The 14735-nt window shown below is 36.4% G+C and overlaps 1 protein-coding gene across 1 annotated transcript in view; it reads right to left on the bottom strand.

Annotated features, from left to right (window-relative positions):
* The window catches only part of LOC104314942 (mannose receptor C-type 1), a 61745-nt gene that overhangs the window by 40847 nt on the left and 6163 nt on the right, over positions 1–14735 (bottom strand). Inside the window, exons 4-6 of the mRNA XM_069776286.1 lie at positions 9936–10100; positions 6667–6780; positions 4117–4263 (exon numbers count right to left, since the gene is read on the bottom strand). Of these exons, the coding sequence (XP_069632387.1) occupies positions 4117–4263; positions 6667–6780; positions 9936–10100 (426 nt within the window). The remainder of the gene's footprint in view (positions 1–4116; positions 4264–6666; positions 6781–9935; positions 10101–14735) is intronic.

Raw genomic sequence — 14735 nt, 5'->3', positions numbered from 1 at the left:
GGCGAAACAACTGGTTCTACAGGATCACAGGAGAACCTGAATAAGAATACTGCTTTTAGGAATCCTTTTTAAAAGCTTCATTGAGAAAATTATACTGTCAAAGTAAATGATTTATGCTTAAAACTCGCTTTTAAAAGTTCAACAGAACACCGGAGTACTCCCAACAACCACATTGCTGTTCAGCAAACAATTCAGAGGGCGTGCTGGAGGGTGTGCAGCTCCCTGTTCTGATAAGCTGTTCTGATACAAAGATCAAACAATGGCCACGTCTGCAAGGAAGGAGAAGTTACTCCCCAAACTACCCCAAAGCCTAAAGGCTCACAAACTGCTTATTAGCCTAATAAGTTCGAGTGCCCGCCCAAAGGAGGGGCACGGATGTCCTTTTATCAAAAAGGACACAAACTGAAGCCCCAGGTGTGCAAGCCCACCAGAACTGGACCCTTCCTCTGACTGAACCAACGCTGGACCCAGGACCGGTGAAATCTTTCTCTCTTCCTTTTTCTCTCTCTGTCTTCTTCTCTCTTTCTTTTTCCTTTTCCACAATCCCTACACCTCATCCGTTTCAAGACATAAACTGTTGACCAAGTCTGAGACTAAGAGTGGATCCAGCCACACCTGGGCCCTTCTCTGATGAGGACTCTAGAAAGAAAGGGGGTCTGCTCTGAGCCTCATGACTTGACGGGCGGGATCTCCTTGTTCCGTGAATTGATGTATATGGTTACCCTGGGTTACATGGTTTACAGAAGTAGTCTTATGCCAATTCCTGGTGTGAGAAACACTGCCACCTACTACCACGTCTCCCCAGTTCAGTTTGCTTCTGTCTTGAATAAAATCTTTAACTGATTGTTTGGTGTCATTTCACCTTAATTTAGCCCGAGGGAATTTTGAATTAAACACGACTCCCTGGTCTGTCCAGTCTGGGTCATGACACTTTGCTATAACAGTCAGAGAACGGCTTTGAAAAAAAATCTAGGCATATATCCACCTCCAACACACTTAGTGCACCCTTCACCTAACTGTAAACACTGAATAGAACAGACATCAGCAGTTCAGACATAGCTACAAAGACAGCCACAAAGATATTTATTCCCCAGTGAGTCCATGAGTCTCTTTTTCCAACCAAAGGAGACTGAGACTATTACTGTAAACACTAAACCAGCTATGGCAAGGTGGGAGAATCTTTTGTTTGTAAATCCAGTAACAGCAGGGAATTTGTTGCAGGCCGCAAAACAAGAAAAGCAGCTGACAGTCTAGTTTCTTTGGTGCAAGTCTTTTTGAATGACATAGCTGGGGATTTCTCAGTAAGAGAAAGTCTTCAGTTCTTCATTTCCAGGACTCAGCAAAAATGAAGTCTGTGCTTCCCTATTCTTTCTTTAAGGACAATACATGAGAACACAAAGCCATACAATCTATTTTTTCATCCTAATGGAAACAAGTACTACTCCCTGAACTTCATTTGTCTTAAGCAAAAGAAGCAATGCAAATTACAAGTAAGATGTAACAAAGGAAATCACATTGATGTGTAAAAACTGTTATCCCAAATGTCTAGCTGATTAATTTACTGTGGAATAGATCAAGATACAGAAATGAAGTATGCAAGCATTGAATGATTATTTTGCAAATAGAGAGCAAATACTTTTGTAAACTGTAAGCTTGGCTTCCTGAAGTCTGAAGATCTCACAATGATTGCCTTGGGCGTCTAAAAGGGTGAAAGCACTAGCTGAAATTTGTCTTGTAATTCAGGGATTCAAATTTCTACCTCTCACACCCATCTTCTGTGGTGTGATAAGAGAGACCTCACACAGCGGTCACAACAGTGATGCTAAGAGCATTTATTTCCTCTAATTGAATGTTTCATGAAACATTTAGAAGCAGTACTTTAAGGTCACTACACCCTGTTGGATTGGAATGAAATCTATTTTGGAAGTCACTTGGTGGAGGTAGACAGACAGACAGCCTTTCCTTTGACAATTAAGTTAAAAAATAAGCAAGTTTTGCAGGTGAAAGTAACAGGTTCCTATTAATCCACTTCGCTGTATTACAGGGCAAATGCTTTGAAGCCCTAAGAGTCTGCATTACTCAGATGTATACAATGATGTGGCCCCCTGCTGGAAAAAACACTTCTGCTACAAAAAACACTTCTGCTACAAAAAAATGTACAGCTGTTGGCTTTGTGAAAATCTTCATCTGCAACAAAAATAAATATTGTGTAACGATTTTTCTCTACTTTGTTTTGGACACAAGCATGATTATATTCTGTTGTAAAGTGTTCTGTCACACAGTGCTTGCATACTGCCTTGTTAGACTTAATTGTAACTTCTAGGGTTAAAATTTCAAAGGATTGCCACTGTGTTTAATGTTAAATGCACAACTAAGTGTATGTATGAATTTGTGATTAATTTATTTCTTGACTCAGGAGCCCTAGTCAGGAAAACATCATCTGCCATGAGTTTTCCTTTACATCATTAGAAGCTGAGGGCACTTAACACCTTGCATGATTGCATGCTTATTCCTTTTATGACTTCCCCCCATGGGACATGTTGGAAAATATTTTATGAAGAGAATCACTGCCAATTTCTGGTTAATCTGTCACCATGTTTACTCAGCAATTTCTGTACAATTGAAAACTTTTGTCTCATATCTGTTCTTCCTCCAAATTACTAGGAAAATGGGAGGCTGGAGGGGGGAGAATCAAAAGCCTAATGCATAAGAAAGAAATGACCATTAGACCCCCCAAAACTGAATTTAAATCTGAATAAGACAGCAGCCAGTATTGAATTGATAGTATATTTATAGGCATCAGTGTTTAAGAACTGATGTATGAAACCTGAAAAGCTGAGCAGTAGCCAATTGAACAATCTAAGACAACCTATATAAATTAGCTATGTGGTTATCAGCAGTATACAAATCCTTACATCTTAATTTAGGAAATAATTAAAATATGTACTGAAGTCCTTCTCAGCTAAGGCAACAAATATGCTTGATTTCAATACTGAAGTATTAATTTAATTAATTTAAGTATTAAATATTGATTTCAATATTTAATTAACCAGACACTAGCTCGTTCTTGTGGGTTTTTTCTCTTAGCAATAAAGCCAAACAATTAGGCAGAAGTCTCTGTCCTAAGTGTTTTTGACTGGACTGGTTATATATTGGCAAAGGCAGGAAAAACATTCAAAAACATGTTTTTTAAGCCAAATGTCAAACACTGAGTTTCCAAAATATCTGGTTTGCTAATAATGCATATTAATAAATGGAGTGGAAATCCATTAATGGTTTAGCTTTCTGCTTCTAAAACCTATACAAAATCATGTCAGTGGATTTAGGAGATATCTGTATGTCCTGGAAAGAGAAAGAAACTTGGAAAGAACAGAAAGAAGGAGTGATGAAACAAAGGAATAAGTTACAAGGTTTTTATAGTACACAGAGAGATAACAACAAGGAAACAAGTCTAAATAAAGCTATGAAAACTTATCCCTGTTTTGTCTTTTCTATATATATTAGGCAAGTGCCAGGATTACATTTCTTCTGAAAAAGTGTCTGTATATATATAATTTAAATAATTCCATTAAAAAGTTAAATATTTTTAATATATCTCTCTATATATTTATTCATAAACATATATATATATAAAAATTATTTAACCCTCTCAAAAGAATTTTAAAAAATTCCTCTAGTCCACTACCAACCTGCACTGGCAAACTTTCTTTCTTACTTTCATAAGTAGTAAAAATGACAGCAAGAAGAAATAGATTAGTTTCAGTGAGTACATGGGGCTTTAGATAATTACATCTTTTTTTAAAAAACATTAAATTATTTCTCTTTTTATTTTACAAAAAAAATCTGATAGTTCTGCTTGGTTTTGGAAAAGAGAACTCCACCATTTCTGCAATTTAGAACTCAATCCTACCAAAGAAAGATTACTACAGAGGAATTAGGGAGGCCAGAACAAAAAGGAAGTACACACTGTTCACTTTTACAGGGAATCTTGGTCAAGTCACAGTCTGCAGAGACCTTTGCGTGGTTTTACCATGTGCATTAACAAATACCTATTAGAATTACAGATAAAAAACACTGGTCATTACTAATTTGTTGAGGGTTTATTACCAAACCTACCTGTAGGAATAATGAAAGATTCTAAAGTAGCATTTCCTCGTTTACAAATATAGCCAAGTTTCTGATCACATTCCCGATTCTCCCACTTAGCACCTTTGCCAGGATTTAATGCTGCACAGATTTTTCCAGGTTCTGGAGAAGGGTGTCCTTTAAAAAAAAAACCAAAACAAAACCTCAACAACAACAAAGTATAAGCACATCACGATTACCCTCCCAATTACTCTCACATTCTAATCTGCTCCATGCTTTAATTATAAAATACATTAACATATAGACAATTGTGATACTCCACAGTCGTTTGGACTGAACAGGGCAGTTCATTCCCTTAAGAGATATTTTTTCACAGCAACTACGAGTTGAGATATTTATCTAGTTCACAATTTAACAGCCTCTTCACAGGTTCAAAGTCTTGATGGAAAGTATTACAGTGCACCTATTTATTTTGTTTGAGTTCTTTCCCTTTCTAAATGAAGAATGTCTAAACTCCAGAGCAAAATCTTTAGGTGAAAAAACTGTTCAGTAAGCTAGTCAAATTCTGTACTAAGTATAACAGTAAAGGCAGAAAAATAATAAGTAATTATTTTGCTAAGGTGAACTTCTTGTCCACTTATCTAAACAATACAACAATTGCAGGATATTTGGATGTTTTCAGCTGAAGATTAGCATTAGCACTGACAGAAACTTCTAGAAGAAAAGTAGAACCTGTAGAAGAGAACAAATTTCTGCAATAAACCAGATGAACTTTTCAAGATCTGGTCTAATGTGATTAAACTTCACATCAATTTTCTTTCATTTCTGAACACATGCCACTATACTACATAACAAGCAAGTGTCAATACTGCTCAGCAATAAACACAGCAAAACAATATTTTTTAGTATGCAAGATTGTTCACTGAAAATTTTCTTATAACATTACAATTTCATTACCTTAGATTACAGTTAGTCTTATATTTGAGGTCATGTTATATCTTCTTCCCATGGGAGAAAAAGATATGCTTACTTCAAAAATACAAATTTAAATTGTTTTAATGCACAAAAATGTTCAGCTGTTAGGCATTTGGGAGTTAGCTCTCCCAAATGCCTAACCAGCATAATTCTGGTTTAAATGTTGATAACTTAGTTCCCATGTTTTTTTGTTGTTTATTTAGGGCTAGTGAGATGGAAGAATATGAAGCTTCCACAAATTCTTTTAAAATATACTAGTGGAAGAACAGACAGCTCTTGAACATCCAGGGTAATGGGGATGAGGTAGAGGTAGGCTGACTAAAGCAAAGTCATGAAGGAGCTAGCACAAATATAAAATATATTATATGGATTTAAGAGTATTATCTTTGAATGAAATTAAGGAAAATAAGGAGTTAAAGATAAATGGACCCCTTTTTGGTTACACCAAACCCCCAATTCTTTACAGGACAACTGAGAGTTGTCTGTAGTTTTAACAGTCATGAACAGCTCCCCTTGCTGCTTTGGCTCCACGTCACAATCAGTTTTCCCCCACTCTTCATTACGTGCAGATCCTCATCAGTACACTTGGATGACAAACCTATAAATACCTTCACAGCAACTTACAGTTCAGCCCATCTGTTTGCCTTGTGCGCTCACTCCATTGGAGAGCTATTTATTCAATAAAGTAGTTCAATTCACTCTTCAAAGCTTACCTACTCAAGAATTTTGTCCACCTAAAATGTACTTTTGGCCTTATCTACACAAGGAAGCCACTAGGTGATACGATGAAGCATGCATTTATAGTTACTGCAGATGAAATACATGTGACATGCTCAATGAAGATAAAGAAGAGTATTTACACTGCATAACTTCAGACATCTACTTTAGTCTCCAAAGGCTTCCTGAATAGCCAGTGCAAGGGTACAAGGGTCCTGCAAAAAGACACCTTAATATAGGCACTCTAAGTGGTAAACCAGAAAAGCACCTCTTCTTCACCATGTGTACAGATGGCATAGAGACTAGCTTTTTAATAATGGCACCAGAGTTCAACATTGCAACTACAGGTGTGAAGTAGCTGAGTTTGCTTCAAAGTAGACTAGCCTAACATGTTCAGTCTGATACATGTTACTTCCATGGGTAGGTTCATCTCAAATGAAAATGAAAATCTAATCTTTAAGTAAATAACCAAAACAAATTGGAAAGGAAAGTAATTTATAAAAACAAAACAAAACAAAACAAAACAAAACCCAGACCATACACTGAGCAGTCTAATCTCACAAATGAAGACGTAGCATCAGATTTATTCTGTATTCATATAGAAATAAAGTAAATTAAGAAGATATACATATGAACTATAAATAGATTAATTTTAAAACTTTCCTCTGGATTTTGAGGCTACTGTTTCCATTGTGAATAATAAATTAACGCCAGTGTGTATCCCTAGCATAAGGGCCACTACTCACAGGGTTTATAGCTACAGTCAGAATCTTTCAACATCAAAACAAGCTCAATAATTGCAGGAGAACAGAGTACTAGAAAAGAAATATGTTACACAATGACAAAATTTTTGCCCTTTAAACTGAGCAGCAACATATTTAACCTTACCTGGAACCCAGTTTAAGTATCGAAAAGGAGCACCACCAACCCATTGCCATCCACTGTTGAAATTCAAACTGTTAAGACCAAACCAGAGAGCAGAACTCAGTCTGCCAGTCAAACCTAGGTAACAGAGACAAAGAGATACTGAAAGTGCACAGCAAGAGCAAACACTTTCTCAAAACATGACAGCTGAATTCTAGCTAAACCATCTGCTTCTCCTTTTTCCCAGTACAAATTTTAACAACTTTTAACCTTTTAGTCAAGGTGGCTATGCTAAACCTGCAAAACATGTCATCTTACATGGGTCACTTCAGTTTTAGAGTTTTCACATTTTTAGGTGTGGAGAATTTTATGACAATAGAAAACAAACACTTCTGCATGCTCTTGGTAAACCAATGATCATAAATATTAAACAAATAATTTTTTTCCAGAATTATAAAATATTAAATTGATAAGGTTGCACAAAAGTTCACAAAACCAAAAATCAGTATTCTAAAATGAAACGTGAATAGTTTCCAATAAAATTAACAAGCGTGAGTTTCAAATTTACAAAATATTGTAAAGCAAAAAATCTGTTCACATTTTATCAAAGTACACTAAAATGCCATCATTCCAAACATCGTCTTTTTAACAGCACATCTTGTACATTTTTCAGACTCATCTGATTTCACTTCTTTTAGCCAATGATAAGTCAGGCTTCCAAAACCAGTTCCAACTTATTGCTCTAGTTCTGAAAAGCACCTAGAAATACCATGCTTATGTATGGCCCTGCTGAATTCTCTAGCATTATTTATAGTCATTATTAATCAATTGTCTATCTCTGCATTTCATATAAGACTTGGAAGCCCAGCTAGATGGCTGCTGATTTTTTTTAATTAAATGTATTTCTGCATAGCTCACAGAAAATCATTGCGCTATATATTTTATTCATTTCTGCTTCTACCAATGGCATCATGCCAGTAAGTAATTTTGCTCTACGTATTTTAGTTGTCTTTGGCACCATGATTATGAGCAGCACTTGAAACATGGCAAGGTTAAAAGGTGGGGTAGTTAAGCACTGGAAAGGACTGGAATGTCATACCAGAGCCTGATTTGGCACCAACACATTAATGTGTTCCAGTACTACTTCTATACAAACAAGTTGTGGTTAAAACAATCAAGAACTGAGCATGACAGGAAATCCTGCTAGTGCCAGGGTAGCTGCAGAATGAAAAACTGATTTTCACATACATTTGGCAGCCATATCTACTAGTTTGCAATTAAAACACACCTACTAATAACTCACTTCTTCTATATGTTAGCGCCAGATTAGTCCCTTGAGCACTAATTTCAACAATAATTTCATCACACTCAGTAAAAAAAAAAAAGACCTATGTCTTGACCAAATCCTTAAATTGAAAACAAAAGTTTAGACAGAACAGACTGTTCATAGCATTAAAAATACATTTATCATTCCTCTAAATTGGAGAAATATGGATTTGATGGATGGACTATTAGATGGATAAGGAATTGGCTGAATGTCTGCATCCAAAGAGTTACAGTCAACAGCTCAATATCCAAGTGGAAACCAATAAGAAGTGGTATTCCTCTAAGGTCTGCTTTGGGACCAATACTGTTAAATGTCTTCATCAATGACATAGACAGTGGGAATGAGTGCACCCTCAGCAAGTTTGCAGATGACACCAAGCTGAGTGCTGTGGTTGATTCGCTTGAGGGAAAGGATGGCCCTGCCCTTGACAGGCTCGAGGAGTAGGCCCATGTGAACCTCACAAAGTTCAGCAAGACCAAGTGCAAGGCCCTGCACCTAGGTCGGGGCAATCCCCAATATCAATACAGACTGGGAGGTGAATGGATTGAGAGCAGCCTTGTGGAGAAGGACTTGGGGGTACTGGTGGATGAAAAGCTGGACATGACCTGGCAATGTGTGCTTGCAGCCCAGAAAGCCAACTGTATCCTGGGCTGCATCAAAAGAAGTGTGACCAGCAGGTCAAGGGAGGTGATTCTGCCCATCTACTCTGCTCTGGTGAGACGCCCCCCTGGAGTACTGCATCCAGTTCTCAGGTCCCCAGTATAAAACAGACATGGACCTGTTAGAGCCGGTCCAGAGGAGGGCATGGAAATTCATCAGAGGGCTGCAACACCCCTCCTATGAAGAATGGCTGAGAGAGCTGGGGTTGTTCAGCCTGGAGAAGAGAAGGCTCTGGGGAGACCTTATCACAGCCTTTCAATATTTAAAGGGCACTTATAAGAAAGATGGAGAGAGATTTTTTACAAGGGCCTGTAGTGACAGGACAAGGTGCAACAGCTTTAAAATGAAAGAGCGTAGATTTAGGTTGGAGATAATGAAGAAATTTTTTACCATGGGGGTGGTGAGACACTGGAACAGGTTGCCCAGAGAGGTTGTGGATGCTCCATCCCTGGAAGTGTTCAAGGTTAGGTTGGATGGGGCTTTGAGCAACCTGGTCTAGTGCAATATGTCCCTGCCCATGGCAGGGAGGGTGGACTAGATGATCTTTAAGTATCCTTTCCAACTCAAACCATTCTCTAATTCTCTGATTCTGTGAACTTACGTAGTACGACATATAGCTTATGGCATAGAATTGCTTATCTTCCAACTGATGTAACATACTCAAAATATTTTCTAATCTATTTAATAGATGAATTAGTGGGCTATTTCATGTGTGTACACAGGCTAAGAAGGTAATAAAGAGGAGACTGTCTCACCATAGAATGTAAATATATTCAAGTACAAATTCAGAAGATAATTTTCTCAGAGAAGTTTGGAAATTACTTCAAAAAACACTGAAGGAGATCAAAAATAAAACAAGCTATTTGTGAGTCCTTTTGTTTATTACTTCTTTTTCTTTCTTTTCATATTTTAGCACATACTGATGATATGACAGCTTCAATGAGATAGGCCAAAAATGCTGACAAGGGCACACAAGTAGAGCACAAGAAGGATGCAATCTTGGCATCTACATTTTTGGTTTACAAACTATTTTGCATTTTTCTGCATTCCAACATTCATTCTTCCTTGTTTGCATTACTTAATTGCTGTATTTTTTATATTACTCTAAGCTTCTGGCAATATTTAATCAAGATAAAATAATCATTATCTGTCTGATTTTCCCAGCTGAATCATTCAAGACAACAATTTAAATTTACTAATTACTAGAATTGAACAAGTAGCAATTTTCAAGATGTAACATGCTATAGAAGTGTCACTGTTACAATAATGCCCTTTTAAAAAAGCCTGATGGATAATATTACCCTACCTGTCAGGTATGTTTGTTCATGCAACTCTGTGATGCTTAATAACTCTGCCTTCTGTTGTTGACAGCTTTTTCTTGCCTGGTGCCATTTCAGAGCTGCCTCAGAGTTTATCTGATACTGGACATTTGTTAAAGGATCTGTATTCCACAACAAATCAATACTGTTAACTGTAGGGAGAAAAAGAAATGCTGTTACTGATCATGAAGACGGAGCCAGGTAAAATACATAATAAATTGCGTAGCAAAAATACACAAAACCTAAACACTGCTATAGGCAACTGGTTTGAAAGGAGTCCTGAGGCTCTCTAACGTGTTAGTAAATCCAGAGCAGAGCTAAACCATGACAGCTGTGTTGGACAGTACACAGGTAATGAAACAAGGTCACCATTTTCTCCAGTATAACAAAATTGCTGTTTAAGGTAGAAGTTGAGTGGCTAAAGTCACGCTATGTGGAGAAAAAGACTAAAAAGTTCCAGATTTATGCTAGCTAAAGCGTATATCAAGCTGACCACTTTTCTGAGATTAGAAACCCCAATTTTTTACTAATTTTGGGCACTATGTAAAGTGACTATGTATTTTCTTACTGTGACAGAGGTAATCAGACCCAAGCACTGAAGGCAAAACTTACATTACCAGCATCCATCTCACATTTTCCTTCAATTCCTGATTTGTCTTATACATATATCTGACATACCATCACGCTTTCTTCTCTGCCATGTGACCTGACTGTGATCTCCTTGAATACCTGAACTTGGCACATTTAGGCAATGCTAAACCAGTGAAAACATCATCCAGCAGGGCCCAACATTAGAAGTGGCCCCAGAAGGTACCACACTCCTTACATTGCTGCAGTCTCTCCTGGCTCGTCTCAGTTGAATCTCCACAAGTATGATCTTGCTCTGCCAAAAATGGAACCTACAGGAGCCCCCAACACTGAGCAACATATCACATGAAGAGATTAAAGTTGCATGACAAAAGCAGAGTATAGCAGAGGTCACTGTATGTCTGCTGACAATGGGAAAATGACTGAAAATCCTGCAGCCTGTATCAGAGTTTCTCAAGTTGCAAGCTGTGAAAAATTTGAGAAAGAGGTCTTTTCCTTTTCCGAATTCAGAGAGCTCAGAAAACTTAAGTGTGCAAATAAGAGGAAAACAGTACAATAAACAAAACTCAAGACAAAGGATGATACATGTTAAATGTCAGCAGGTCAGTAACTAGTTCCACTTTTTCCTGTATTAAATCTGAAAGTCTATAGATAATATGAAGCGCTTCTTTTCAAATTATCTTTATTTAAAAAAATCTAATATAACCTACTGTAATAATGACACTTGACTAAAAACGGGAACTTTCATCCCATTATCACTATCCACAAACCAACTTCTGTCCAAAATATTTTATGACTATCAGAAGGCAAAATTTCTTCACTACACTGTGTTCTACAAGAACATAAATTCCTGTGCACAAGCACAAGCCTGGGATAAAACGGAGATTGCAAAAATAGTACAATCTATAATTCAGTAAATAAAACTGCCTCTGACTTGATAGAAAAGATTTTATAAATCTTGTACAATTATTACAGAGGAAGAGGTAAACAAGTCTCAGGCATTCATCCAACCTTCCGCCTCACACTCCCAGTCTCATAATTTATAGCTGACTTGCATACGATGCTCTCCTGTAGAACTTTTGTCTTTCATAAAAATAAAGTTCATTTATGAACCTTGGCAAATCTGTTTTTAAGATTTTTGAGTTCTGTGAAGTCAAATACCTTCACAGAGCAGGATTTTGGAAAATCTATATGCTATTGTTTAAAGTTTAGTATCCCAAGAAACAAGAAGACAAATCACTTTTCTGGAATGATATATTTTAGCATCTAAACTAAATTAATGTTAAACCCCACCTGTCTTTAGTACATAACTGGAAAAATAATTTAAAAGCTGAACTTCATCCCTACACAGATGAATTCAGCATGCTTTTTGTATACACTGAAATTAGTGAGAACTAGCTATTTCCACTGATTACTATCAAAACCCCAGAAGTATGATATAGTAAATTGGAAAATTTCACTTGTGTCTTTGAAAATTCTCAGTCTTTAAAACAAAGCAAAGCAGACCAAAAATGCATTGAATTTCTGCTATAGCCCTTGACAGACAAGTTCAAACTTACAGGAAAGGCACAAAGTCTTGACTAATGCAGACATTTATGACATTTATAATTAAAAAAAAGTCAACATGATTACCATATCAAAATACGGTCTTTCTCCTGAATTAGGAAATGGAAGAATCTTGAGAGATTTTAATTTCAAAATTGCAAGCTGAAATCTGGCCTTTGACTAGCAGTAACAATAAAGTGTTCTTGTTTGTTTAGTTATCCATCCAAAGCAAGTAGGAGTCTTAGTCCAATATCCTTGGAAACCGCATGAATAAAATCATGGCAAACAAAAACTGAATATAAATCGTGTTAGACAATCTATCAGATAACTGCCATCACTTCCTCTCTGAGCATATAGCAGGGAAGGAATCTCATAATAAAGACATTACAGTTTACGTGAATTTATAATATAGTATATAAAGATACAATGCTGTCAATAGTAAAAAAGTCTGAATTATACTAAACTTCCTTCACATGCTTATCTTCACTTAGATATCTTTTCCCAAAGTGCTCCTCTCTTTCTCTTTCCTAGAAAAAATTGTGAGGTCCAAGTCAGGTTATGAATTCCAGATAAATCAGAAGAAACAACACAATTAACCCCATATAACTTAGTTGACCAATTCACCAGGCATTTTGAACCAGCCATAGAACCACAATGAAAACCCCTTCAAAATATCTTGAAACACCAGCATGGGGAAAAAGCCTGTCATAAAAAAATAAATTCAGTATTTGTGAATGAATACAAAGATGTAGATTTGCCCAATAATTAACATACCAGGCTATGACTATTTAAATATTTCCTCATTCTCTGCACTTTTTGTTTCCTTCCTAGTCAGCTGCAAGTTTTATGCATCACTTATAAGGCTTTCTAAATTCTTCACAGAAATTCTAGCTCTTTCATCTGTCAAGAAAGGGGCCTCAATAGACTTTTGCTCACTTGAATACAGCTATAGGCATATCTCATGACTCACTCTCCTGACGGTCTTATACTGTACAACCTGTTTTCTTCCCCAGCACCTACTTTTATATTGCAGTGCAACATACAGCTCAAAAAGACACAGTGTAACCTGTAAAAAACCAGTATTTCCTAAGCTACTAAAAATTGTCTGATATAGCAACACTTCTGATTCTTCCTGTGGCATTTAAGTTTCTACTTTCAGTGTATCAGCATCTCTTTTTAAAGCACCAAATAAAGGGTCATACTCACAATTACGTTATCTCACTGGTCAAATTTCTACACCTCTATTGAGTATAATAACTGTTATAATTATAGTCTTATGCCCTCTTCATTTTGGAGAACATTTGAGCTGGTTTTGCTCACAATGAAAAAAAGTGACTGGTTCAGTCATGATAATTTCACTTATGTCCAGGCCCCAGTATGAACAGCTGTAATAGGTTGCACCACATATTTTCATATCACGCCTTTGCTCCCGCAGCCAGTTTAAGAAAAACCAAACATTTCACTCTTATTAAATAAACTTTAACATAAAAAGACTTAAACATTCTATGTTTAAAGGTGCTATTGAAGTTTATTAACTTATCACTCTCTCATGCAGTGCACTCCTCTTTCATAGGGCTGACTAAAACTTCTGCTAGCACAGCCTGTCTCTCATTAAAATACATGACCCAAACTTGAATATTTTATAGCCAGTACTGAAGAATCAGGAAGGAAACATGCAGGCAATCAGCATGAAGCAGCTTTTTCCAAAAGCAATCACAGTCATCTGAATGGATTTCCTTGCATTATGCCAAAGAATTAAACAAAATTTAATGATACCTCCTATTTGCTATACTCAGAGAACACTAGACAGGTAGCATTCTTAAGTTGACCTTGCATGTGCTGTATTGATAGGATTGATATTCCCAACATGTTTTTTGATATCTTGAAAATAATACTGGTATAGAAACAAACAAACAAACAAACAAACATGAAATTTTTATTTGTCTCAAATAATGAATGCAGCATTCATGGAGATCAGGCAAGGACACTAATATTTCATCACCAAACCAGTTAAGATCAGCCCAAACTGTTTTCTTCACATCAAAGGAAAGACATACTTTTCTCTTTAGCTCTGACTGTGGTCAACTGGAGCTTTACAGCAAAACATGATAAATAAGAAGAAGGGAGGGAGAAGTGCTACCTCTCTCAGCATGACAGAAGAAGCAGCAGCTTGCAGACAAAATGCTTAGTACATGTTTCACAGAAATTCAGAGAAACTGTATTCAAATTTAAAAGAACTCAAATACATACAGGCATATTACTCCAATTTACTTAAAGTAATATCAACATTTCTTAATAAAGATCTTTATATTCATAATACTATGGTTGAAACTCTAACTGTACTCAAACTAGGGAATTTAGAATATAAATACTTCTCATTGATTTTAAATACAGAACTACAACATAGCACACAGATTTGGGAAATACTGGGATTTAGTAAAAAGTTCATGTAAGCTCCTTCATGTTTAAAAGGCAACTCATTCTACAAAGTAGTCTTAATTTTCAATTAAGCTATATTCTAGCTTCCAGTTCTGCTGCACAAATTTCTACACAGCCTTTTGCATATACTAATGTAGCGTCTTTACATCTAATTAACCGTCTATTTAAGTAAATGGTGTAATTACAGATTCCAGCATATGATTAACACACTTCCA

This window comes from Haliaeetus albicilla, chromosome 2 (genome assembly GCF_947461875.1).
Source record: "Haliaeetus albicilla chromosome 2, bHalAlb1.1, whole genome shotgun sequence".
NCBI lineage: Eukaryota > Metazoa > Chordata > Aves > Accipitriformes > Accipitridae > Haliaeetus > Haliaeetus albicilla.
The sequence above is the reverse complement of the archived record's forward strand: the minus strand, read 5'-3'. Positions and strand labels throughout refer to the sequence as shown.